The 24,603-nt window shown below is 37.0% G+C and overlaps 2 protein-coding genes across 8 annotated transcripts in view; one reads left to right on the top strand and one right to left on the bottom strand.

Annotated features, from left to right (window-relative positions):
* AASDHPPT (aminoadipate-semialdehyde dehydrogenase-phosphopantetheinyl transferase) overlaps positions 1-7,938 on the bottom strand; it is a 29,790-nt gene extending 21,852 nt beyond the window's left edge. The window contains exons 1-2 of one of the 2 annotated variants that reach the window (XM_077781344.1): positions 7,846-7,938; positions 6,465-6,690 (exon numbers count right to left, since the gene is read on the bottom strand). In XM_077781344.1, the coding sequence (XP_077637470.1) occupies positions 6,465-6,675 (211 nt within the window). In that variant the 5' untranslated portion in view covers positions 6,676-6,690; positions 7,846-7,938. Of the gene's footprint in view, positions 1-6,464; positions 6,691-7,475; positions 7,649-7,845 lie in introns of those variants that run through there. The other variant, XM_021529358.2, reaches the window with a different exon arrangement.
* KBTBD3 (kelch repeat and BTB domain containing 3) lies at positions 7,865-24,558 on the top strand. 6 transcript variants are annotated; one of them, XM_031504973.2, is made up of 5 exons: positions 7,923-7,978; positions 8,835-8,910; positions 14,598-15,756; positions 16,009-16,250; positions 18,980-24,558. In XM_031504973.2, the coding sequence occupies exons 4-5, from the start codon at positions 16,027-16,029 to the stop codon at positions 20,598-20,600; spliced, it is 1,845 nt and encodes a 614-aa protein (XP_031360833.1). In that variant the 5' UTR covers positions 7,923-7,978; positions 8,835-8,910; positions 14,598-15,756; positions 16,009-16,026; the 3' UTR covers positions 20,601-24,558. The 6 variants fall into 6 exon arrangements, with proteins under 6 accessions (XP_021385029.1, XP_031360830.1, XP_021385028.1 ...); XM_021529354.3 differs by lacking the exon at positions 8,835-8,910 and having other exon boundaries at positions 7,865-7,978; positions 14,598-14,730; XM_031504970.2 differs by lacking the exon at positions 8,835-8,910 and having other exon boundaries at positions 7,865-7,978.
* The last annotated feature ends 45 nt before the right edge of the window (positions 24,559-24,603 follow it).

The raw sequence follows: 24,603 nt of genomic DNA, 5'->3' as shown, positions 1-24,603 counted from the left end.
CTTCCACTTGAATTTTACTACATGATTCACACTTTCTAACACCTCTTTCATCTGACTAATGCAAATTTTTCCTGGGAAGCTCTGCAACCTTAGAAAGCACAAGCTGATTCAAACTGAGCTGGTTTCCCTGAAAGGGTCTGATGAGAGATATCTCCTCTAAATTTGATGTGAAAATAGTCCTCAGTATTGAGACACATACTCTGGGATTGTCCTTCAACCTCACGATATCCTATGTAGTAAATGCATCCAATGAACAATAGAGTTGCTCTTTAATGGTAGAAGTCAAGACACTGCACAGAAGTCTGTCTCAGAAAATGAATTGCACAGCCAAATGCAGTAAAAATATCTCTTATTTCACACTTAAAACTTTCCCACATCTGTCTGTACACCATCCTTCCCTCTTTTCCCCCTTCATAATGAAGTCCTAAAAACCCCACATGATGACTTAAGTAGTATTAGTGTTTTAAATTTGGGAATCAATCTCTCCTACATAAAGACATTCTTAAAAAACAAATGAACAAAAATCCAAAGAACCCAAAACCTTATAAAGCCATTTGTTTGGCTTGCCAGCAGATGAAAGACTGTTTGTCCCACTTGACAGCTAAAACCCAGCATGTTTTGCTTTGTTTGGTGTTCCCACAGAGAAAAGACAGCAGTCAACTAGTCACTGGCATGTTGTCCCCCCCATATCCCTCCCCTTAACATCACGCAAACTAAATTTAGCCTCTACAGGAGCTGTCTTTTATCCAGCCAAAATATACAAGGAAAGATACAAGTGGAAGATAAATGTGCTGCATCATGGCAAAAGCAGAGGCTCACAGATGAAAAACCGATGACCTTCAATGGTCTATTCACCTGTATCAGCTGTATCTACTCTTGTGGATATCATCTCCAAGTGTCTGCTTTGCTTTTATTAAATTTGTTTTTACTAAGAAAGAAAAAGGAAGATATACATGCTTAACACAGAGCCCAACAAGTCTGATGAACAAACAGGAAAACTGTGCAGGGCAAGTAATAACTTTTTAATACACTACAAAATTTGATTTTCTATCAAAATATAACAGAGCACATAATGGCTATGAATGCTTAGATTTCCCAACACCAAACCAATAAATGGCAATAAAACATCTACCTTTGGAACTACCAAATGTCTCCCAATCCTAAAAGCTCCTGAAAACCTGACAAGCAATCTGTCATCTTTATTTAGGAAATATAAAAAATATTTGCCTTGTTGAAAATCAGAATTTCTCTTAGAAAGAAAATACATCAGGAAGATACAGCTGAGCCTATTTATATTACAGTTATTGAGAAAAGTTGACATATTTAAGATAAGTTACTAGCATTTCATAAGTCAGTATAAAAAAAATCTGCAAGTCTGTCTCTAAAAGATTTTCTCACAACTTTGAAACCAGTAAGGACTCCAAACCCTAACACCTGCACAGTCAACATCCAAATAAACTTCTGACAACACAAAATAAAATTGACTTCTATGTTGCAGTCTTGGAACAAATGTATGTATCTGTAGAGCTGAAGCTATTGGAACTGGGCAGTGGTAGCAAGAAACTCCTCAAAAGGCAATTTTTAAACACCTACATAGTAATTACATAACCTTAGTCTTTGGATCAGATTTTTCTGCTACACTGTCTTAATTTGGAAAGCCAAAGCTAACTGCCCAAGGCTGAGAAGCACTTTTAGGTTTTTTTAAAAAAAACAGTTCTATGTAGCTGCTCTTTGTGACTGTTTAACTTAATTTCCCAAAACACCAATTTAGCAATAAATTGTGTTTATTGTAAATTCAACATGCAGAGCAGCGGAAAAAAAAACCCACAACACCAAAACAATCTGACCAGCATTTTTATAGTTACTCTTTATTACAACCATTATTTTTAATAAAAGCTCCTAGTTTAGGATTTTTCTTTTCCTAATTGCTAGTTTTTTCCTTCTTTTTAAGCATATATTCTTCACAGCCAAATTTTATAGTTCTGCATTTTGCCATCAGTTTATATTTTAATCCAAATGGTTTTACATTTTTCTATTAAGGAAATAGTCATAAAAGATTATTAGTGTTGCTTTGGAAAATAAAGAAATTTTCCTTTAAAGAGGAGATTTAATCACAATATCAACTTTCTTTCACAGTTTTTCAAGCATTGGTGCTTTATCAATTACAGAATTGTGTAATTCCCACTTAAAACTGTGCTAGAAACATGAATAAATCACAGCAATGAAATTGCTATATATTATACATTCTTTAAGAATGCATTTAAGATGGCTGTTTCTTCCCAGTTGCAAACAGAGCAAGAACAAAGAAATGCCTCCCTGTTTACTCAGTGTTAAGTGCAAAACATCCCTGTGATTCTTTAGCTCAACAAGGGTATCAGCTGTTTTAACATCCTTCACATCTAAAAATGATGTTCTTACATAAGTATAAATTACAACTTCTTTGATTTGTAAGAAGTAACATTTAAATCAAACCCTTTGTTAATTTCTTCATTCCAAGCAGTGCACCTACACACCTAAAGCTGCACCATTAGCTAACAATTTGGTGTTTCGGTGTCCTCTAGCAGTAAAAGATTAGACACTGATTGCTGCTACAAGATATACTGAAATACAACAATAAAACTAAAAACAGTAAAAACTTTGTTTAAGGTAAAGGTAAATCACCTTAAGGACAAGAGCACTCTAAAGTACAATCTGATTTGGAATTTGTTTCTAGGTCAGGAAATTTTTATTGAAAAGCTGAAATGAAGCAATTAAATAAGGATTGCAATTCAAAAAAATTGAACATGGCTGCTAGCTAAAAGACATGCCTAATATCTGAACTATGATGTAGGTGAGCCTAACTCAATTAGGCTCAGGGATACACCAAAATTAACAACACAAATTTCAAAACTATTTGGAGAGAGCTTTCCTCCACTAGCTGGACTGAAGTATGGTATTTAGCTTCTTCATGTGGGATTTCTATAGATATTAGACATGTCTCTGATTTGAAGAACTCTATCATCTGCATTACCTCACCTCAATAATGCAATAATGAGAATAAAAAGAGAAAAATAAGCCAAGTTCTTTTTATATTTCCTTGCCTCAGAGAAAACTAGTTTCAAATAATTAGATGTTTACACATAATAGCCTATTTTCTTAAAAAAGGATTTGTTTGAGTATTTTTAGATCAAATTACTTTTTCTGTGAAAGTCACATGCAGAAAATTTACCCTTTTGTGTTTTTTAGCAAGCAAGCCTAGCATAAAATCAAATATTAATGAGAAAAGCTAATTCTACTGCATGTCAAATATTTAACTCTGGAATTGATATTGGAGACGCCTGGATCAAAGTCAATATAGTGGGATATGTAAGAAAGATTTCAGAATGATTTTCAAAGATATGGAATGAGCTGTTAAAAAAATGCATTAGTGAAAAGAAATGCACTTGCACAGCTGGAAAGCTCTTGAGCCTAAGATCTAAACTTTTTTCAAATGCTCAAGGAAATCTTTATTAAGCTATAATTATTTCCTAAGTCTCTGAAAACATTCTACTTTACAGAGCTTACGTGACTGGTCAGTCAACATACCACACACCACTCAAACCAAGTCAACACTTGTTGCAGAATTTATTTTCCATAAGTAAAAAATCAAACACAAGCTCAGTTTGTCCAGAGGAGATAAGAGTACTGTGAGAATCCTTCTCATTTCTTTTTTGAAAGGCTTAAAATAAATTCATACACTCTACCTGGCCAAATAATGTCCAGACACTTCTACAAACAAATTTATAGGACAAACAAATTTACAGCGTGTATTTTTCTAAATGACTCAAGAGTTCATCTTAAACTGATCTAAAGTGAAGAAAAATAATAATTGATCTCAGTAATTCTTCAAAAATAGACTGAAAGACTGATTTAAATCTACAATAACCTGCCAGATAACCAAAAGGCAGCAACACACAATACCTGAAGAGGATATTTTCCTTTTTTACCATCACTATAGTATTTACTTCATTATTTAAATAGAGGAAAAAAGGTGATAAACTGCAGCACACCTGTGGAACTTCTATAGAACTGCTGCTTTTTGCAGTGGTAAGAAGAGCTTTTAGCGTGACCTTTAAAGAAGGCCGTGTCTTGCAGTAATTTCATTTCTCAGATTTTAATAAGGAAGCACAAGTAATATGGAAAGAAGCAGCATCTTACGAACATAAAGTAAAACAAACATACATAGGGTGGATGAAGAAGTGACATAAAATGTTTACGTGCACCAGGACTCCTCGTTACATAGTAGCACACAAACAGCAGACTTCTCAAAACTTTCAGCTGCATGATACTCATGTATATCTACACTGCAGATTTTGTATGCTCACTGTTTGAACAATAAAGGAATATAAGAGCTACAATACTAGAGACGTCAATCAAGATGCTGTTGGAGAACACCCCAAGATGAAGAACTCTGTATTTAAACAAGTGCTTGAAGAAAACAAACAAACCGACTCAAATGTACTTTGTTCATAGGGAACTCTTTGTCCTTCTAGCTGTTCCAAGGAAAGAGATTTATAGTGGGTCCACCTTCAGAAATATAACGTACTTGGCAAGTGCAGAACAAGAGCACCACTCAGTGGAACTATCAGAGAAAATAATACTGCTAAAGTCTGTGTTACCTATTCATAGCCCAGCAACAAAAACGAGTTGAAGGTATATGAAATTACATTTCCATTAGTATCTTATTTCATTTTCCAAAAATACAAATTATAATTACAAAAAGGAAGACATAGAGTCACCTGTCACTGTTCAGTTTTTGGAATCACCAGCATCTCCCAAAAACACTAAAGCCTGACTGTATCAGATCTCAAAGTATTACTTAAGTCTTTAGACTTCAGAAATAAAACTTAACATGCTTCATAAAGCTTGTCAGCTAGGTATTGACAACATGCCTTTAAAATGCCAGCTACATTTACACCTGCATAAAATACCAGCAGAGGATGTAAGATATCCCTACTTCCACATATAAATTTTTTGGTTTTTTCTGTATAAATTTGAATTTTACAGTTCCAAAGAAAAGCTTCAAATACAAGTGCTTGAATGTTTTGGTTTTCACTATTTACCCACTGAAACTTGAAACGTTTTGGAATGAGGAATTAAAATGAGTGCGTCCTGTGGTAAGGCCAGAGGCAGGCCAACCAGAGTGTTTCCAAGGGTACTGGGTCCAGGTATTACCTTTTCCATGGCAGCCTGTGGAGTGCTGTGTTTTAGGTCTATGCCTAACCCAGTGTTGATACCACACTGGTATCAGCAGTGTTTGCATGGCATCAAGGCCTTCTCTGTAACTCTGCTCCCCCAGCAAACGGGCAGAGGGTGTGCCAGATGCTGTGAGGAGACACAGCTGGGACATCACCTTGCTTGCCTTGCCTGAGAGAGTTATGATATTCCTGTCACAAAACACACAACAGCTCTGGTGCAGGACCCTCCTAAGGTTGTCCTGTGGCTCCATATGCTGACCACTGTGTTCAGAGTGAGAATCTACAGCAGGTGTGAGTCACAGGAAAGAACTTCTGGTTGCAGTAAAGCTTCTGTGCATCCTAGCTAAACATGATAATCCAAAACTGTACACTTGTAGTTGCTGTTAAAAAGGTATAAAGTGATCAGACAGAAAGTTATCCAGTCAGGGTTCACCTGAATCTCTCACAACACAACATACTTTGCAGCATAAAATGCTGGGTAACTCCAAAAACTGTGAAGAAACATTCTCTAAGAACACAACTACTACTGTCATATCTGGTTAAACGTTAAAGGATGATTCTATAAAAAACAGAGTTCCATAATAAGTAAGTTCTCATATATTTCTCCTTGAACCCAGTTGTGCTCTGGTGAACACTTGAAAACTAAATCATCTCCATAAAACTGTATTTAAAAATACACTTTGCTACAATCCTAATTTTGACCCTTTAGTTCATTAATCATTTAATGCAAATAAATAAGCCGATAACATGTTCCCTCCTCATGATCCCCTCTCAGTGAGGATTAGAGCATATTCACAGTGAATCTGTGTTGCCAGTTGCCTGACACATAAAATGTGGGACATACATATGGGATAACTGAGTAACACAGTCTGTGGAGTTCTCATGGGGATGGAGCCCATTGTCCCTGTTTGGGAAGATGTCCCTCCTTCTGCCTCACACACAGCAAATCCATAATTAAAGTATCTGCAGATGCTGGTAGTGCCCATATGATAGAATGGTTAATGATTTTATTTTCCCAGGGTTCTACTTCTCTAAATGAGAAATATATCCATATCTGTCCTACAATGCACCCCAAAATAAACAATGAGGAGTGCATTTTACAGCTAGAAATCCCAAACACACAATACATTCATACACTCTCTTCTAATTACACTAAATTTCTAGGACACAGATTGGTTCTTTGGGAAATGTGAAAATGTCCAGTACTCAAACACAGCAGAATCTGCTTTAGTCACCATAATGACTTACCTGGTAAATCAGTCTTCATAATATCAATGCCAACTTGAAGCTCAGGCTCAGCTGCAAGGACTGCATAATCTCCTTGATGAGAGATATTGAAGTTGTAATTTGAGTTGATGCTGAGTAAGTTACTGGCCAGGAAAGGTTTTCCTTTTGGTGTCCTTTGCAAGTGTACTTCATTCCAAGGTATGCACAGCTCTTCTGCAATTAATTTCCTCATCAGTAGGCGACCAGCCTATGAAATAAAATGGAAATAATTCATACAGAACTATTGTGCTACGTGGTTGCTAAGAAATCACCTGCCTAAAAAATGTTGGTTTATTACTGTTGATATCAAGTCATGTATTTTAGCAAAATAATTTAAATTTCTCCCTTTTGTAAAAGCTGTGTCAAGTAAGTTTAAGATGTAAAGTCCATCAGAGTATCAAATACATTGTCACTATTAGCACAATTAACACAAGTCCCAGCCTAGACAAATCACAGTAGTTCTTTTCTATCTTAGTAACTTATTTATGATACTTTATGGCACAAATAAATACTTTTTACACCACCCCAGTAGTAACATTATCTCAACAGCCTTCCTTTCAGTACATCCGTTCACTACCTAGGTGCTAAATGAAACACTGAAGACCTAAAAGCGATGAGTAACTCCTTCCAGACTAGTGAGCAGGCACGTATTACTGTATTATTAAGCGATATTTAGACCCTGGATCCTGTAAAACAGCTTTATTCTCCTAGTCGTTACCCCGATGTCCTAGGTACAGTCCCTCAGGGTACGCTGATTTTGTCTCCTGACTTGGTATCACGATTTAGAAGTTGTGAAGTCTTTCAGAGTAGCTACTGACAGGAGCCTGCCGTGCCTCTTGGCCTCTCAGTGAGAGCTTCATACTTTTATACAGCCCTTATCCTCTAGCCTTACATCCCTGAAACGCCCTCGCACGGCATGTTTTCCTGACAAATCAGGAACCAGGGCAGCGCTGACTGTGCAGAGAGACAACCGCGTCCCGGCTCCCCATGTACCAAGGCGGCTTTGGCATCGCGGGCAAACACGAACTGGCCGATGCGCTCCTTCTCCTCGGGCTGCACCAGCTGCGCGGCCAGCAGCCACTCGGGGCGGCGGGGCCGCCATGCCCCGCAGGGGAAGGCCCAGCGCACGCTGCCCATGGCCCGGCCGCGCTCCCCGCGCCCGCCCTTCGCCCTGGCGGCAGCCTATCGGCGTGCGGGACGCACGGGGGGCCCCGCCCCCGAGCGCAACAACCTATCCGCTGTCAGAGTGCCCAGTGAGTGACAGCGCAATGCGCCAGGTAGCGGCCTATCAGGGGAAAGGCGGCGCCTGCGGCGGAGCGGCGCCCGCGCTGTCGTCAGCGGGGACAGACGGGCGGGCTCTCACCTGGAGTGGCGGCCGGCGGGGCCATTCCGAGTGCGCGGAGCAGGAGAATGACGCCGGAAGGAGCCAATCTGCCGGCGCGGCTGCTGCGGAGGGTGGGCCAGACCGGTCGGTGAGCTGCGGGTGTTGGCTGCAGGTGGGTGTGCGCTGCTCGGAGCGAGCGCTCAGGGGGGACTAGCGCTTCGCCGCCTGCGGAGAGGCGGCAGTGGCAGGGAGCGCCGCGTGCCGCGGCCGGGTCGCGTCGTGAGGGAAGGGGATTCCTTTGCCCCATCCCGCCCGCCCGTCACAATTAGTCCTCCCTTAGAATGAACGGGCGCCGCGGGGCGCAGGCGCGGCGGCATGAGCATGCGCAGTCGGGGCGGGACGGCGCTGCCCTCCCGCGGCGGGCGGGGCGGGGCGATGGCGCCGCCGCTGCGGGGCTGGGCCTGGGGAGGCTGGGGGCGGCCGGTAACCTGGCCGTGGCACGGGGACGGAGATCCCCGCTAAGTTCTGCCCCTCTCGGCTCTGTGAGCACTGGGAGGGGTTACACCCTCGAGCGGGGGCCGGGGGAGGTGGTTCGTGGCAGCGCGCCGCGTTGCGGACAGGTGATGCGCGGCCCATCTGTGCCATCAGCGCATCCTGCTGAGGTGCTGCCCTCAGCGCATCCATCCTGCCGCAGAGCCCCTGGCAGAGCTGTCGCAGCGGGCTGGGCTCTTCTGCCTGTTATTGACTATAAAGAGGAGCTGATAGTCCCGAGAGCAGATGCAGAGTGCTGCATTACCCTAGCGGGGTTCTGGCTCCAAAGGATCTGTGCAAACAAAAGCCTCTTGTATCCCGTGCTGATTGTTCTGTTAAGAATTCCAATAGCTGTCAACAGGATTCCTATTTTTCTCAATTATAAGCTATCAGTAAGTCCTCAGAAGGTAATAAATTTGCTTGCCCTATGGTTCTAGAGTTGAGCCAAAGCACCTATTTGAAAATTTAAAACCCATCTTTCTGTTGCTTGCCTTTAGAAATACACAATGAAAATCCATCCTCTATTGACTATGTACAAATGATGCAAAAATGCTGAAAATTTTATTATTTCAGGTATTTATTGCAATCCTCCTTTTTTGTTGTTTAGCATTGCTAACTCGCTGTTAATATGGAAAACTGCTGTTTCTCCACAGGCCAGAAAGTCTTTTTGTGCACAATAAGTCTGTTATAGCTGAGTATAGATTGATCTTTGCAAAATATTTAAAACACAGAAGTAACATTGAATAATTTTATTGTTTATTATTATTATTAATAATGTTTAATCAAGGAATCAATTGGGTATTTGACTTACTTCAAAATAGTATTCCTATTTTCCTCTATGATTTAATGAAGCAAGGAATGGCATAATCTTATGCATTATGCAAACCATAGACAATGTTAACTGACAGCAGAGGAGGATTTAACACAGTCAGGAAAAAATCCCAGGAAAATGCTCTTCACCAATATCAAACTGTAGCTGAGGCTTACATTTCAAACTTTGTGTTCTCTGCACTTTGAAGAGAAAATTGTGGCATTTATATATTTAGTTACTGATAGATGACAATACTAATGGACTGTGGATCTTACCTAGTTCCAGAAAAACGCCTCTGGTTTGATTGAAAGGTTTAGCTTGTCCATACTCTCTACTTAAGAGATTTAAACATGTAGCACTTTTCACTAGTGGATTATTTTTTTTTTTTTTTAATGAGCTTTGTGTGTAAATGCAAACTGAAACTCAAGATGCATTGTATGATATGTAATGTAATTATGGATGTATTCAATATAAACCCACACTTTTTAAGTAAAACATGATCTTATAATAAGGCATGCTAAATCATTCTCTAAAGATGCTCAAAATTGCATGCATGTTTTGAAGAAAACCCACATTTTATTCATATGCAAAAGTGACAGACTGCAGAAACCATTAAAAGCTGTCATTTTCTTCTACAAAATTTGCAGTTATTTTCAGCAGAAGTACAGTGTGTCATTTTATTTCCTTTTTTTAAATGAAAATTAAGATTACAGTTCTTGATCTTTTTTGGCTAAGGAAATAATTTGCAAAGTAACTTGGTGAATTGGAGAAATTTAAGAGAAAATCCAGCCAGTTTTACTTGTTTTACGTGATTACTGTTTTATCTTTATGGGGACATGCATTTAATGATCACTGCTTGAAGAATGGGAATCTTCCATTTTGGGAATGCCTCCAGGAATTACTGCAATTTCCTTACTTCCTACTGATACCATGCTAGGTTTCTTTCCATGTTGATTTTTTTTTTTAATCACTTCTAAAGAGCACAAAGCTTTAAAGACTCTGTCACCTTTCAATCTGAGAATACTGTCTTAACATCTATTATTGATAAATGTCATTTTTGTGGGTTAAATGTCTCAAAATATTCTGAGCATTCTTTTTTTGCTTGTCCTAAAATGATTGACTGTATATTATTTTTCTCTGAAGTTCAGTTATTTTTGAAAAACCTGTGAGACTCAGTTGCATTGAAATTTCCAGGCAGGAACTTGGAATTCTCTTAGTGTTTTCAATCTTAGGCAATCAGTGACAATCAACGCATTAATGAAATATAAAAGCACAGAACTTGAACTCAGTATTTATAGTTTAATTACATTTTAAACCACCCTTGTCTTTTTAGTCAGTAATTAGAAGTGTCACCAAATCCTACAGATATGTGTTCTACACATACTCATCTTAATGAATGTTAAATTAGATGCATAGTGTTGAGTGGTGTCTTTAAAACTTATTAACAAGTCATCAATTTCATTTTGAATAGGCAAGGAATGAGAATAGGAAATCATCTTAATGGGTATACACTAGACTCAATAATATAGTACTTTTAATATTAAATCTTAGAATGCTGATCTTCTAGAAAGTTCTCTAGTGAAATCTATACAATTTCTTCGTCTTCATTGTGCTTGAGTCTTTCATCCTAGGTACCTAAAGTGTTCTGTAAAATAAGTCCTGGATTTCCCTTTTGTAAAATCCTGGTCCCTAGTAAGACATGGTATCCAAGCTGGGAGAAGGCCATGCAATAAATATCATGTTCCATTAAAGAACGATTTATTTCTCATAAGTTACCTGCTATGAAGTTCAAAGATTAATTTTTTTTCAATTGGTGAGTGCTGTAGCACAGCTGTATTGTGCTTTCAGATAAAAGCAGATAGATTGTTTTACAATTGGTTGTAAATAATAAACTACCAAATCAGGGTTGAGTTTAGACTGGTTTTGCTGGCTGTGTTGGAAGAGGAGAGAATGTCTACCTGCACAGTGTTACTTGTCATTTTGGAATGGCCACTCCCTTGTGCTGGGTACAGTCTTGAGCCTCAGTCCCATTCCAAGGGTTTGGTTCTGTTTATTGTCAGGCAGACACAGCCCTTAGGGGCTTTTCCTGGCTAAGCAGGAGCTGAGCTATGTGTGATACTTATGTGTGCTCGGTACTTCCACAAAACAGAATTCCCTAGGCTATTTCAAAGTTACACATATTTGTATGTATATTTTTATCTCACTATTATAAAGTGATCAAACAGTTTGGTGTCTTTACCACTATCTTTCTCTACCCTCATTTGGGTGTTCATGCTTCACTGTTATTACACATTTTTTCCCTAGTTGGTATCTTTTCCTTGGTTATTCACCAAAAAATAAGTGCACATCTTCCACCATTCTCGACTTCATTATCATATTTAAGCTTCTGTAACCATTTTATTTATCAGTTGTAGCAGCCAAAGCTCTCTTTTCAGCAGAAGTGTTTATTAATATGCGTACATTATGTGTGTTCACATCAGTGCTTTGGTAGGAACTACAACAGATTCTGCACAAACAAAAGTTCATCTTTGCCCAAAGGTCACTTCACACTTCTATTTGCTTTACTGTTTCAGATCTGGTGGAATGGATGTGAAAGTCATTTTTAGGAGGCATATTGCAGTGGTTATGATTTTAGTGTATGCCTGTATGTTCTGAAAATGTCTGTCCTGGATGTTTTTTGTCTCCTTTATGAGTTTAACAGTATGCTGTGTTTATAGTCTCCTAATATAATATCTAGGATTCAACATATATCCAGATTATTAAATTAATGTCTAAAGGTAATTTGAACTTCCCAAAGAAAAAGTATAAGAAAATTAATTACACATTTCGGTATCTTCTAAGTCCAGAATTATAAGAACACTTAAGAAGGATTGTTGATGGTGCTAACTAAAAGACAATCATAAATATGTTACATCCTCCATATATCTTTGGAAAGGGAGCATTAGGATTGGTGATGTGGAAAGTTCCACTAGAAATTCAGTGAGATTTTGACAGCTGTTTGCATAGAATCAAGGTCAGTTAAACACTTTCTTGTAGTTTTTACAAATGCTTAGATACTAAGAAGAACATGTGTATATCTCATATTTTGACTATTGTCTTAACAGTGTTCTCAGTGTAGTTACCTGGCATCCGGGTCAATTAACTCATTATGTTTTAGATTACTCTGTCCCTTAGTGTCCTGGAAAAAGGACAGTGTTGAAAGTGGCAAAGGTTTGTAATTAGCTGATCCCTAATTGGGGATGCAAACCCAATTGGGCCCTTCCAACCCAAACCACTCTATGCTTCTACAGCAGAGGGGTCTTATAAAACAGCACAACTAATGAGGTCTGGGCCCTTATTACTGGATTTTGTGACAGATCATAGGAATGCTCTTAACGTCCGAGCTCCCAGGTGGTCCCTTATTTCATCCACCATAATGACCAAAGTAACTTACTATCCCTAGCCTTCTGTTCAACCGCTGGCTGCTCTGTGGCCCTACACAGACTGGCCATTGCTTGCCACTTGACTGTCAGGCATGCAGAATGCCTGGCCTCTCAACTGGAGACCTGTACAGATAGTTTTGAGAGGTACATATATGTTCTCCAAACGTGTTATATGAGGTTGACCTTAATAACTGTAAAGTTTTTACGAGTTTTCACTGTAGCAGCCAACTGGCCTTGTGTTTGAGGTGTCTTACAATAGAAAAAAGCCAAGGCAAATGTTTAACTTTAGGGGAGTTTAGTTTTGGAATAGTTTTCAGTTGTCTTTGTCAACCAGTTGTTGCTTTGTTGATTTTTGGATTTTTTTGGTTTTTTTTTCAGAAAAGCAGGCTAATAGCTACGGGGGCATTTGCCAGTGTAAGATTGTAAAGGTCCAGTACATGAGCAGGGAGGTTTTGTCAGGTGGTGAGAGATTGGATCATGAACCACAGTACTTGTGTCATTTACCAGGAGAGGCTGCAAGGCTGGTTGCTGAACAGCACACAGATGTGTCTTAAAAAGCAAAAGTAAGAGATCCAAGTTCTAATGAACCATTTACTGGAACTTGGTTCTTAGTAATCCACATAAAGACAGGCTTTGTAATTGGAATCCTTTAGGAGTTTATGGAGCAAATAAAAGGAGGGGTGTTCCCCAGTATTCCTGAACTGCAGAGCTCTTCAACATATATCCACACCCCCTACATTTCTTACCCTTTTGTCAGAGTTGATCAAATAATTATAAAAACCCCTACTGATAATATGGCTTTGTAGAAGAATGCATGAAATAATTATAAATGCCTTGTTTAACATACCAAGTTTTAGCTGAATTGTTAAGAGACTTTGGAGGGCTATAAAATCATCAGCAGATTCAGTGAAGCGGTGCATTAATACCAAAATTATAAAGTAAATCAGGAATTGACTACAAGACAGCTGGAAATTGAATTTTTTAATATGTATTTTTTTAATGGAGAGAAGGGTTAATTCAACTAAGTCATTGCACAGTGTTCATTACTATGTTCCTTAATTGTGGACAAAAACATTAAAGATACATTGCTGAATTTTGCTTTTAAGAAAATAGTGAGATACTGCTATTAGAGATTAGGATTAGGAGCACTAGATGACTTGGAAATCGGTCTAGTGTGACAGTGATGAGGTCTGAACCATAATGTTGTACAACAAATCTTGTATCAGTGAAAGAAATTGAGGATCAAACTAGAGTAAAGAGAAAACTGCAAGGAATAATAAGGAAAACCAGAAACTCAGCCTTATCAAGTGGTCCTTGGAAAGTTTGCCAATTATTCATTCTAATGACAGTTGAGAGAGGATATCAACACTCTTGATAATTTTAAGAATGAATAAATATACAAAGGAAAATTAAGTCAAATAACAATTTTAAGAGAAAAACAAATATATGTAAGCATTAATAAATTGATGTGTAATTAAGAGGTTTACAATCTCTGCACCATGTACTGGAATAGAGTTTTTGTGGTAATAGCATGGTAAAAGAAAACTTTCTGAAACATTGATTGCTTGTATGAAAGTGATCATATGATGTCTTGCCTAAAATAGCATAGTTTGACTTGATTAAAGTAGATGTTTCCATGTTCATAATACAAATACAGGTATGACTGAAATTAGTAATTTTGTCATCAGAAAGCACATTGTAGTTTGGAGCTTGCTATAGAAATTACATGTAAGTGGAGAAAGATGTCTAATATCGAAGAAGTATTATTTGATGTGATGCCAAATAAACTTTGAAATTAATTTATTTTTTAAAAAAAGTATCATTCAAATATGGGAAACTAATGTTATTGAAGCAACTCTGGTTTTGAAGATTCAGCCTTTTGAGGAGCAGGCTTTTAAATTAATAAGAAAAGGGTATTCTAGAGTATTCTGGCATACCAAAAAGTTTCATGATTTATGGAAGTTGCGGATTATGAGGCCATACATTATCAGAATAAATGGTGGTCTTGTTCTTCTGTATTTTCCTAGTTCCTCAGGCTTAGAATGGAAAGAGTGAATACGTTGAGATTGTCTGGCCATGGGAAGGAGAAGATGCCTGCTCCAAGCGTGCCAGTGCTGGCAGCAAGATCACTGGATCTCTTCTCTTCCAGGAGACATGGAGGTCTATTTGTGGTTGGAGCTACCTGACTAGCTAAAGTATAGATCAGTCTGCTGTGAAAGTAACTCACATGAAGAAGACTGCCTGATGGTTTAGTTTCCTTTGAATGTATTGTGTCATCAGATGAGCCTTTTCAGAAAATTAAAAACCAAAACCAGTATTTTCTTGTTTCTGGGTTTTGTTTGGAATTTTTTGTCCCCTGTCAATTCAGGTGGGCCATTATCTGTTGCTGATTTTAACTGGAATTGCAGAAGCAAAATCCTGGAATAAAAAAAAATTGAATGTATCTTTAAGCTTTAAAATAGGCAATCTTGACTCAGATTTGCAGTAAGGGCAGTTTATGCATCTGCAATGTATAACTAGCTCTTTAAATAGGTCTAAATAAAATATACTCATGTTTAAAGTTTCTTTATATTGACTAATGGAATAAAATATTTTCATTGTAAAAAATAGTTCAAACCAATTTACTGTAGAAAAAAACACACTTCAGTGTAGGGGTTTTCGCCAGAAAAAAAAACTTGGCTGCTGAAAGGGAGATGGAAATTTAAATGTGTTCTAAAGCCAGTTAATTTATGCCATTGTAAGTGAAACTCAGGTGGGCAAACATAAAGCTTCCTAACAAGACTAAAGGTACATGACAAAATCAGTTTCAATTGATTAAACACTCAAAGGTGTATTGTCACCAAACTGTCTCTACATGACCCTGTTTGGTAAGCCCTAGCAATCCTGTTATTCAGCCAAGCTGTTGGTGTTGTTTGTATTCCATTATTGCATTCTAGAGTCCCTCATGGGAATCCACTTAGGATGCAGTCTAATAGCCCGTGTCTCCCTTCCACTACAAGATGTAGAGTGATCAGCCTTTTGGAATGTAAAATATGTAACAAAGTTTTCTTTTTTTATCTTAATTTTACATAAAATAATAAGAATTTGGGGGGTTTTGAGGGTAAGCCTAGGACTAGTCTTTCTCATAAATGACAATTAAACACACTCCTTGATGTGCTGTGGACTTTACTGAAAAAATTCCTACAGGTGGGTATTATCTGTAGAATTGTTCTCTGATATATGGCAGATAATTTACTTTACAAAATTTGCTATGTGAATATATTTTACACAGTAGTAGTATCAAATTCAGTGTAAAAGTCACTTGTAACACAAATTTCTAACTGTGCATATGATACACAAACTAAATTCAATGCTGGGAACTTCTTTGTGGTGTATTGATTTTGTTTGGCTTTTTTAATAATAAGACTGTAGAATCAATTACTTATTTTTCCATTTCAGGAATAGATTGAAGAAAACATGGCCAATCAACGGGATTACATTAGCAGACCTATTTGCAACGGAATTTCTGTTCCTGAAAATAAAATCAATTCCTTAGTGGCTGAAGGTCATGGACAACAAATTCTAAAAGTACTACAAAAGTTCAGAGAACAAAATATATTTTTTGATTTTAAAATTCGTGTGAAAGATGAAATAATTCCCTGTCATCGTTGCGTACTGGCTGCATGCAGTGATTTTTTCAGGTAAACCTAATTTTGGCATGAGTTTGCAGGAAATACATTCTAAGTTCTCTCGGAGGGAGGAGAAGAATAGGATTATAAAAAGTTAAAAAATTATCACAATTTACATATATCTGCAGAGTTTTGAGCACAGCATTCAAACATCATTTTAAGGGTATGCCAGATACAGCTCCTTGTCATGAAGACTTTATGAATCAGATTATGACAGCAGTGGAGACTCTGAAATACAAGTTTCAAGTTATAAATGTGTGGTTTTGCTGTTAGGTTGAGCTGACACAGGTTATAAGAGTTACCTGTTGCCTGTATCACTACTTGAAGGTCTGCAAGGATATTGCTTGACTTTTAATATGATAGTCTATGTACTTTGACACATTTATATTGTGAAACGTAACAGATTACAAATACATCTTGTACTGAGCAATTGTGGATAAACTATACATAACTTTGGAATGGAACTAGTTTTTGCTTGTCCAGGAAGAGTGGTCAGTATAGTAGAGATTGGCTTCAGAGGTATTTAAACAGATATGCATACTTTTCCTAAACTACAGATTTCAATCTTTCAGCATGAAATGGATCTTCCTCCTTGTGCTTAAAGTTTGTGTTTTTAAGGGACAGCTTTCATTCACATACAGAATATTAATATAAATAAGACTTGCTAACCTTTTTAGACAGGTTCAAACTTACAGTTCCACACTGAAAGTGTTTCTGAATAGAGTTTACTCAAAACAAAGCTAAGACTCTAACAATGAAAAAATGGACTCTTGGGAACGAGTTAATAGCCTCAATTCAGTTGCCCATACATAGGTGAATGTTATTTTCAAATGTCCTGGAAGATCCCATGGTCTAAGTGAATCTGCCATATATGACAGAAGATAGCTAGATGTGTTCTTAGAGTTACTGAAAAAAGAAGAAATGCAGATGAAATGAGCACTTGCTCCACTGTAGGAGCAGATTTGTTTTTTTTTCTCTGACACACAGGACTACTTTCATTTCTTTAACTGCTTGACAGCACCGAGATGAACTGGTAGGAAGAAATACTCGGATGAAATAACTTCCAGTGGTAATTTTTAGAACTGAAGTTAAGCACATGGAAATGCATGTGTCCTTTTCATTACCTACAGACTCTTAAGATTAAAATCTGCTGGGAGAGGTCTTTCCCTGCTCCTAACAGTTGATGTGGCGTATAATAGCAGCCATCAGATTCAAAAGTTGTCCTGGAATGCAAAGAGTTCAAGGAGTAAAAAGTACCTAGGTCCACTACATACATTTGAAATTGAGCACCTTTTGTCTTCCTTGGCCTTTGGACTTCTCTTAGTTTTGGCTTCATTGTGTAAATCAAAGAATCAGCAAAATTTTGATCCTCACTTGTTAGCTTTCAGAGTCAAAACCTTTGCCTACATTGCTCTTCTACTAGTATTGTTCAGTTGCTATTTTACTCCCTAATTAGAGATTTCATAGCTCATGGGTTAATGATGAAAGAATTATAAGGGTCATCCCTTAGTATGCAAAGAGGTCTTTGGGACACAGGTGTTTTATTGTAATTTTAGGTTCTTGTTTGGGAAGTCAGACAAGTTCCTGCTTTACCAGATGTTCACATCCCAAAGAGTATGTGCTGTACACAGGGATGGGTTTTTTCCTCTTTGGCTTCAGAAAAGGATGATATTTTCAAAATCCCATACCACAAAGATACTAAGTGGCATAACTGAGCTATGATATAAGACTTTTTTAAATATTAATTAACTATGATGTATTAATATCCACATTTTCTACTTCCCATTTGATGATTTATATGACTCTTCCTCCACTATTATATTGTGTCTTATTCAGAAGCCACTGCTATCCTAGCTTGAGGCTTAGTTTCTGGGAGGGCAGGGCAAGAGATATTGCAGCACTGTTCTGTTGCCAGCACTTACCCACTTATAAAACTTTAATTATTTTATCTTGCCATGTTAGATTGTGTGAAAGAGTTAAATGTTATTACATAGTTAGAATAAAGCAGTTAAAGTTGTAATAAAATTTCCACAAATCTCCTGGTCAGTAGCTCATTCCCCAATTTCAACCATCATCTTTTATTCAGTCATATTCTACTTTCTGCACAGTTTCATTGTGTCATGCAATCATATAAAAATCTCATTTTTTCTCTGACATTGGCCTGTACTTATACCTCTCTCTGTCAACTCTAAAGCAAGAATTAAGTTTCCTTGTGTTTTTTTCTCCTCATGTATCCCTTACCTACTTTTATTTCTGAGGACTACACCCATCATGTCTGGCCACTTGCTCAGCCTGCAATTTGGAAGGGGTTTTTTTTTCACATAATTTTATGTACTCATCCACATTGCATGACCTAACTCATGGGGCTTTTTTACTATGTATTTTTTTAAATCAGGCTTTCTTACCTGAAGTTGGAACTGATGCTGTCCTGAAAATTTTCACATTTTCTGTCACACTGAGAGCTGCAGATTTCATCACCATTTGTGAAAATCCATACAAAACACAGGTGATGCTATGATTTAGTTAAGCCATCACTTTGAATATGTTCTTATCACCAATCTTTTTTTTTTTTCAAACACACCAAGTAAATTCATTGTTCATATAAGAACTTCCACATTTTAGACCTATTTTAGACCAGCCCACATTATTACATGCCCCTAATTGTCTCCTTCCACATCAGCATTCTCATCTGTTTGCTAAATCTTTAATTTGTGTGTATATCTTCTGTATTCTATTCACAGAGCCATGTTTGAAGTTAATATGAAAGAACGGGATGATGGCAATGTTACTATTAGTAATCTATCACCCAAGGCAGTGAAAGCTTTTCTTGATTATGCTTACACAGGAAAAACAGAGATAACCAATGATAATGTGGAAATGCTCTTCCAACTGTCATCATTTCTTCAAGTTTCACTCCTTTCCAAAGCTTGCAGTGACTTCCTAATAAAAAGTATTGATCTTGTGAATTGCTTACAGTTGCTTTCTCTATCAGAAAGTTACGGGTCTGTCCGCTTGTTTGATCATGCACTAGATTTTGTACAACACCACTTTTCATTGCTGCTCAGATCAAGTGACTTCTTGGAGATTAATTTTGAGATATTACAAAAATGTCTCGAGGCTGATGAACTAAATGTCCCTGAGGAAGAATCAGTGTTGAAAGCTGTCCTCCAATGGACCAAACACAACCTAGAGACACGGCAGAAATACCTGCCTAATTTGATGAAAAAAGTGAGATTACACCAGTTACCTGAAAAGACTTTGCAGGACTTTCTGCATTCTGAAGAACATTTACTTAAGAGTGCTAATTGCTCAGTAATAATCAATGATGCAGTTCAAAGTGTGCAGAACTTCAGTGGATTGTTTCCAGATGCACGTCCTTCAACAACAGAAAAATATATATTTGTTCATAAAACTGATGAAGATGGAGAAAACAGACATACATTCTGCTACAACATCAAAACAGATAAATGGAAAGAGCTACCACATACTCATATGATTGATCTGCCAGGGTCAAGTTTGTCTAGCTATGGAGAAAAAATATTTATAACTGGAGGATGCAAGGGTAATTGCTACAGAACTGTCAGGCTTCATATTGCTGAGCCATTTCATGATGCCACTGACCAAACCTGGTGCTACTGTCCAGTCAGCAATGAATTCTCCATAGTGTCAGCTATGAAAAAACCGAGGACAATGCACACATCTGTTGTAACCTTAAATCAGCTCTTTGTAATAGGTGGAAAGACCAGAGGAGCTCAAGAGACTCGGAGTCTTTTGGATGTAGAATCCTATAACCCTCTTTCCAAAGACTGGAAATCTGTAAGCCAGTTACCAAGAGGTATCTACTATCCAGAAGCAAGTGCATGCCAGAATATAATTTATGTCCTTGGCTCAGAAGTAGAGATTACTGATGCCTTTAATCCATCCCTTGACTGTTTCTTTAAGTATAACGCTGTGACTGATCAATGGTCTGAGCTTGTAGCAGAATTTGGGCAGTTTTTCCATGCGACTCTAATCAAAGCTGTTCCAGTGAACTGTACATTGTACATATGTGATCTCTCCACCTACAAGGTTTACAGTTTTTGCCCAGAAACCTGTGTTTGGAAAGGAGAAGGGTCTTTTGAGTGTGCTGGCTTTAATGCAGGGGCAGTTGGGACAGAAGACAAAATTTATATACTAGGTGGTGATTATGCTCCAGAAGAAATCACAGATGAAGTTCAAGTCTACCACAGTAGCAGGTCTGAGTGGGAAGAAGTTTCACCAATGCCAAGAGCCTTAACTGAGTTTTACTGTCAGGTCATTCAGTTTAATAGATATAGAGACCCCTGGTCACCTGTACTGACAATTTGCTCTGGAGAAATTTGAAACTCCCAAGTCAAAAACGTCTATTGAAATGCACAAATTGTAAAACAGTTTTTAAGTATTAGTTTACAGATGGAGAAATATGTACTTGTTTGTTTAAATTTTCAGTTCAGATTAAAAATGCTGTAGGATTGCTTTTGGAAGACTCCATTAAAATGTCATTCATGCTAGTCGTTACATAGACAGTATTCTATATTTAATTTTATATACAACTCTTCTATGTAATTATCAGAATAATTTTCCAAATTATATTAATTTTCCAAAAAGAATATTAATGAGGAATTAGTTTTGTAGTATGTGTCATTATTTCCGTAACTATTCAGTTGTCCTAACAGACAAATTGCTAAATGAGAAAACTGACTGTGATACTGTTTTCCCTATGTTACTGAAGTTTAAAAGACATTTTTGTTAGTGTTATTTAGATTTTCTGTGTTCATAAACAAACCTGTAAGAGGAATTAATTGTCAGCTTTATCTTATCACAATGACCTTAGCAAGGACAAGAGCCAAAGTGACCTTCACAGTATTAAAACCAGGTATCTAATTTGAAGAGACTGATAATTCCTGTCATCTTACTTCAGCTCTTCAGTTTTACCAGTTTTTCTCCATCCTTGTGCCTTAGTAGTAGCTTTAGTTTGTGTTTCCATCCCATTAACTGTGGCAAAGTAAATTTCAATAAAATACTGCAGGGTAAGTAAGATTTATACAGGACAGATGCTTCATGTGATATTTTTGCATCAATCATATGTTTTCTTCAACTGAAGAAAAAACACTTCAGGATGTTTTCTAACAGAAGTCTTCATCTCTGAAGTTTTCAGTGCTACCTACTAAGCAGTCACTAGGCTGCTTATAGCAGCAAGCTGTAAACTGAACCATTGCTGTTGCTTCTGTTAACTATGGGAAAAGTTTGTATCTTGTCATACATCACATACAAAGTTACAAAACTACACCTCCATATTAAAAGTCAATAGTAAATAGTATTTCTGAGGTCATCAATCATCTGTGGTTGAAATTAATTAAAACACTTCATCTTGAACGTCATTGTATTTTTAGATGTTAAAATATTATGCAGCAAACACTACACAATATATTGCTTGGTAAAATTTAAATAGTCAGCTAAGATAATGTTAAAATTGTAATGGACTTTTAGTGCTAATATTAGTCTAGCCGTACGTTCTGCAGTAAATTTGATCTCATGCTTACAAAGTCAGTCTTCTTTCTGACAGGAGGACACTGAAACCAGCTAGGTTTCATAAATTAATTTGTAATCTTCCACAGCCTGAGAATTTCCTTGCTTACCAGGTATCCAGATAAGACAATGAGAGCCCTTATGTTCCATATAAGTATTGTGAAAGCAGTAAGGTTGTCTTTTGCCACACAGAATAATAGTTCTAAACATTTAATCACATCTTGTCAAGTAGTTTAAATAATGAATAAAATGTAGTGAGGCATCAGAGACATCTTTCATATGTCTTGAGACAACTGGTAAGTTCATTGTCACATCACTACTGCATGCACTTTTTGCAAAACCCAAGCTGAATATTAATGCTTAGAGCTTAATATTGCCTAGAACAGGCTTTTGTTTTAAACAGTAAACAATGGAAGCTTCCAGTTCTGTGACTGACTATAATTTGTCATCAGATATCTTTACAAATTTAGATAATATTCATCATAACAATTTTCATAAGTATGTAAAATAAAATCATGTACATTTGGAGAAGATGTTACTAGAGCAAGACCCTTCCACTCAGTAATTTCTGTATATTAATATGTATATCAGTTCTGTAGAAGTAAGTAGCTTGCTACAATATTTCAGGCAACTTCCACTTTTTTTTTTTTCTTCATAGTAAGACTCCAAATCATATTTTAACTAAATATAGCTAGGTAACCTTTACAATCACCAAAAATACAAGTACTTCTATATTGGGACACAACTACTTTTTGTTAGTGCAAAGCAAATGTATTGAGTAGAGAGAGGAAGAATACTAGTCCTCTTACTGAAACAATAGGAAAAAACCAAACACATAGGAAAATGGTAGTTTTAGTTTTAATGAAGCTACTCAGGGTAGCATAGAGACTTCATTAAGCATTAATTATGGCAACTTGTCACATCATTGGAATACAAGGCCCAATTCACCTTTGCTTGTGTATTTGTGTTGTGCTTATACCTGAGTATATGAGTATGCAATTTATGCATTGAGAAAAGAAACATGCCCATAGTACATGGGTATAAACAGCTATGCAAATTGGAAGATACCAGAGAATTGCAAGGGTGTTTTAATTGCCAGTGTCAGGACCAAATTGCTGGCTTACATAAACAGCAAGTGAGTGAGTCATGGAGGTGATGCTCTTTCCTCTAAGTTTTTCCCTACAGCAGATTTTTTGGCAGTCTTCCACCCAGCTACTTGCTATAAGATTCTGGCATCTGACATCAGACAGAGCAATGACGTATGTGAGAAATTCTTCAGTATACAGTGAAAACTGACTGAAGCTGAATTGGGAAAATGGACATGCTTCTTTAATATTCTACACTATACTTGTGCAGGAACTAATGTCAGTTCCCAGTCTGACAAATCATTCATGGATTTCACAGGGAGTTGAGCTCTTACTCAGTGATCAGGAAATAATGTAGTAATGTCAGTTACTTCCTAGCTTTGCTTACACAAAAGTTACTGTGAAGTGGTACTGTTCTTCTGCAGTTAGGCAGGTAAGCCTCTACTACAGCTCTCACAGAAAGAAAACGGATCATTTGCCACATCTTCACATACAAAGTATTAAATCTGGTAGCAGAACTGAATGCAGAAGAAGTAGAAGTGTTAGAAAGTCATGGTTAAAAACAAGGCTTTATGATAGAAGAAAGGACCTATGTTCCAAACCGTGTTATTAATTGCTAAAGATGTAAGAAATCTCAGTGAACTACACAAAAGAGTATGAATGACTTGCATGAGTAACTGTTGTAGTCTGGATCAAACAGAGCATTTATGCATTTAAAAACAAAAGTCACAAAATTAATGCAAAGTGAGTTTTTTAATATTTTATGACTTTTCAAAGCTCTTTGAATCAAAGCTTTATGAAAAAGTACCTTCCTCTAAAAATAGTAACTAGATTAATGATTACGTATGTTCTCACTGAAATACAGTGATGTTTAAACATACAAAATGCATGTAAAATTATAATCTACTATTTGCACTTAAATGATGTAACCAAAACATTTCTAATAGTATTCTATTTTATGTCACACAATACATTATAAGCATGACCAGTATAATATACACAAAGATAATATATATTGTATGTGGGATTTTAATATCCAGCGATGATTATATTGGATAATCTCAATTTTTAAAGAATGCTATCAAAACATTATGGCACTTTGGTAATATTATCATACTGGTTTAGTTGTTACAATAAATATCACTTATTCGGGTGTTTATTGACTATGTTTGCACAAACCTGATGATTATTATTTAAGGACTAATTAATTTGTTTCATATAGTCTAAGTACATTTGTAGTAAGTTTACTACTGTTAAAAATTTGTTATATTCACAAAATGGGGTGCATTTTCTTGGTCAGATTTATTTATAGTATTATTCTGTGATAAACAGTTTTCTAACTGTTTAGCTCCTCTGTTTAGTATAGGGTAGTAGGTAAGGTATAGCTATAGAGTGTGCTGACTGCAGTTCCTAATGTGGAGGTTAATTTTAGATGTTTCTGTAGGTGACCAACAGGAGGCAGCATAAGATCTATTTTAATTAAAATAGACTGAAAACAAGGATGTATTTGACAATATTTATAGTTGAACGTTATGCTCAATTTACTTTTTTCCTTCTAACACCCAGTAAAGCATAGAGAACAGTAACATTTCGCTGCTGCCTGGGCTCTGCTGATATGTGGAAAGTACAATACTTCACGTTTGCTGAGATGTTCATTCTTTTGTGAAATAAAGCACTGAGCAACTGAATCCTTCTTGGGTCTCTTTTTTTTTTCTTTTTTTTTTTTCTTTTTT

The sequence above is a fragment of the Lonchura striata genome, chromosome 2 (assembly GCF_046129695.1).
Source record: "Lonchura striata isolate bLonStr1 chromosome 2, bLonStr1.mat, whole genome shotgun sequence".
NCBI lineage: Eukaryota > Metazoa > Chordata > Aves > Passeriformes > Estrildidae > Lonchura > Lonchura striata.
Note: the sequence above shows the minus strand (reverse complement) of the source record. Positions and strands in the feature narration are given on the sequence as shown.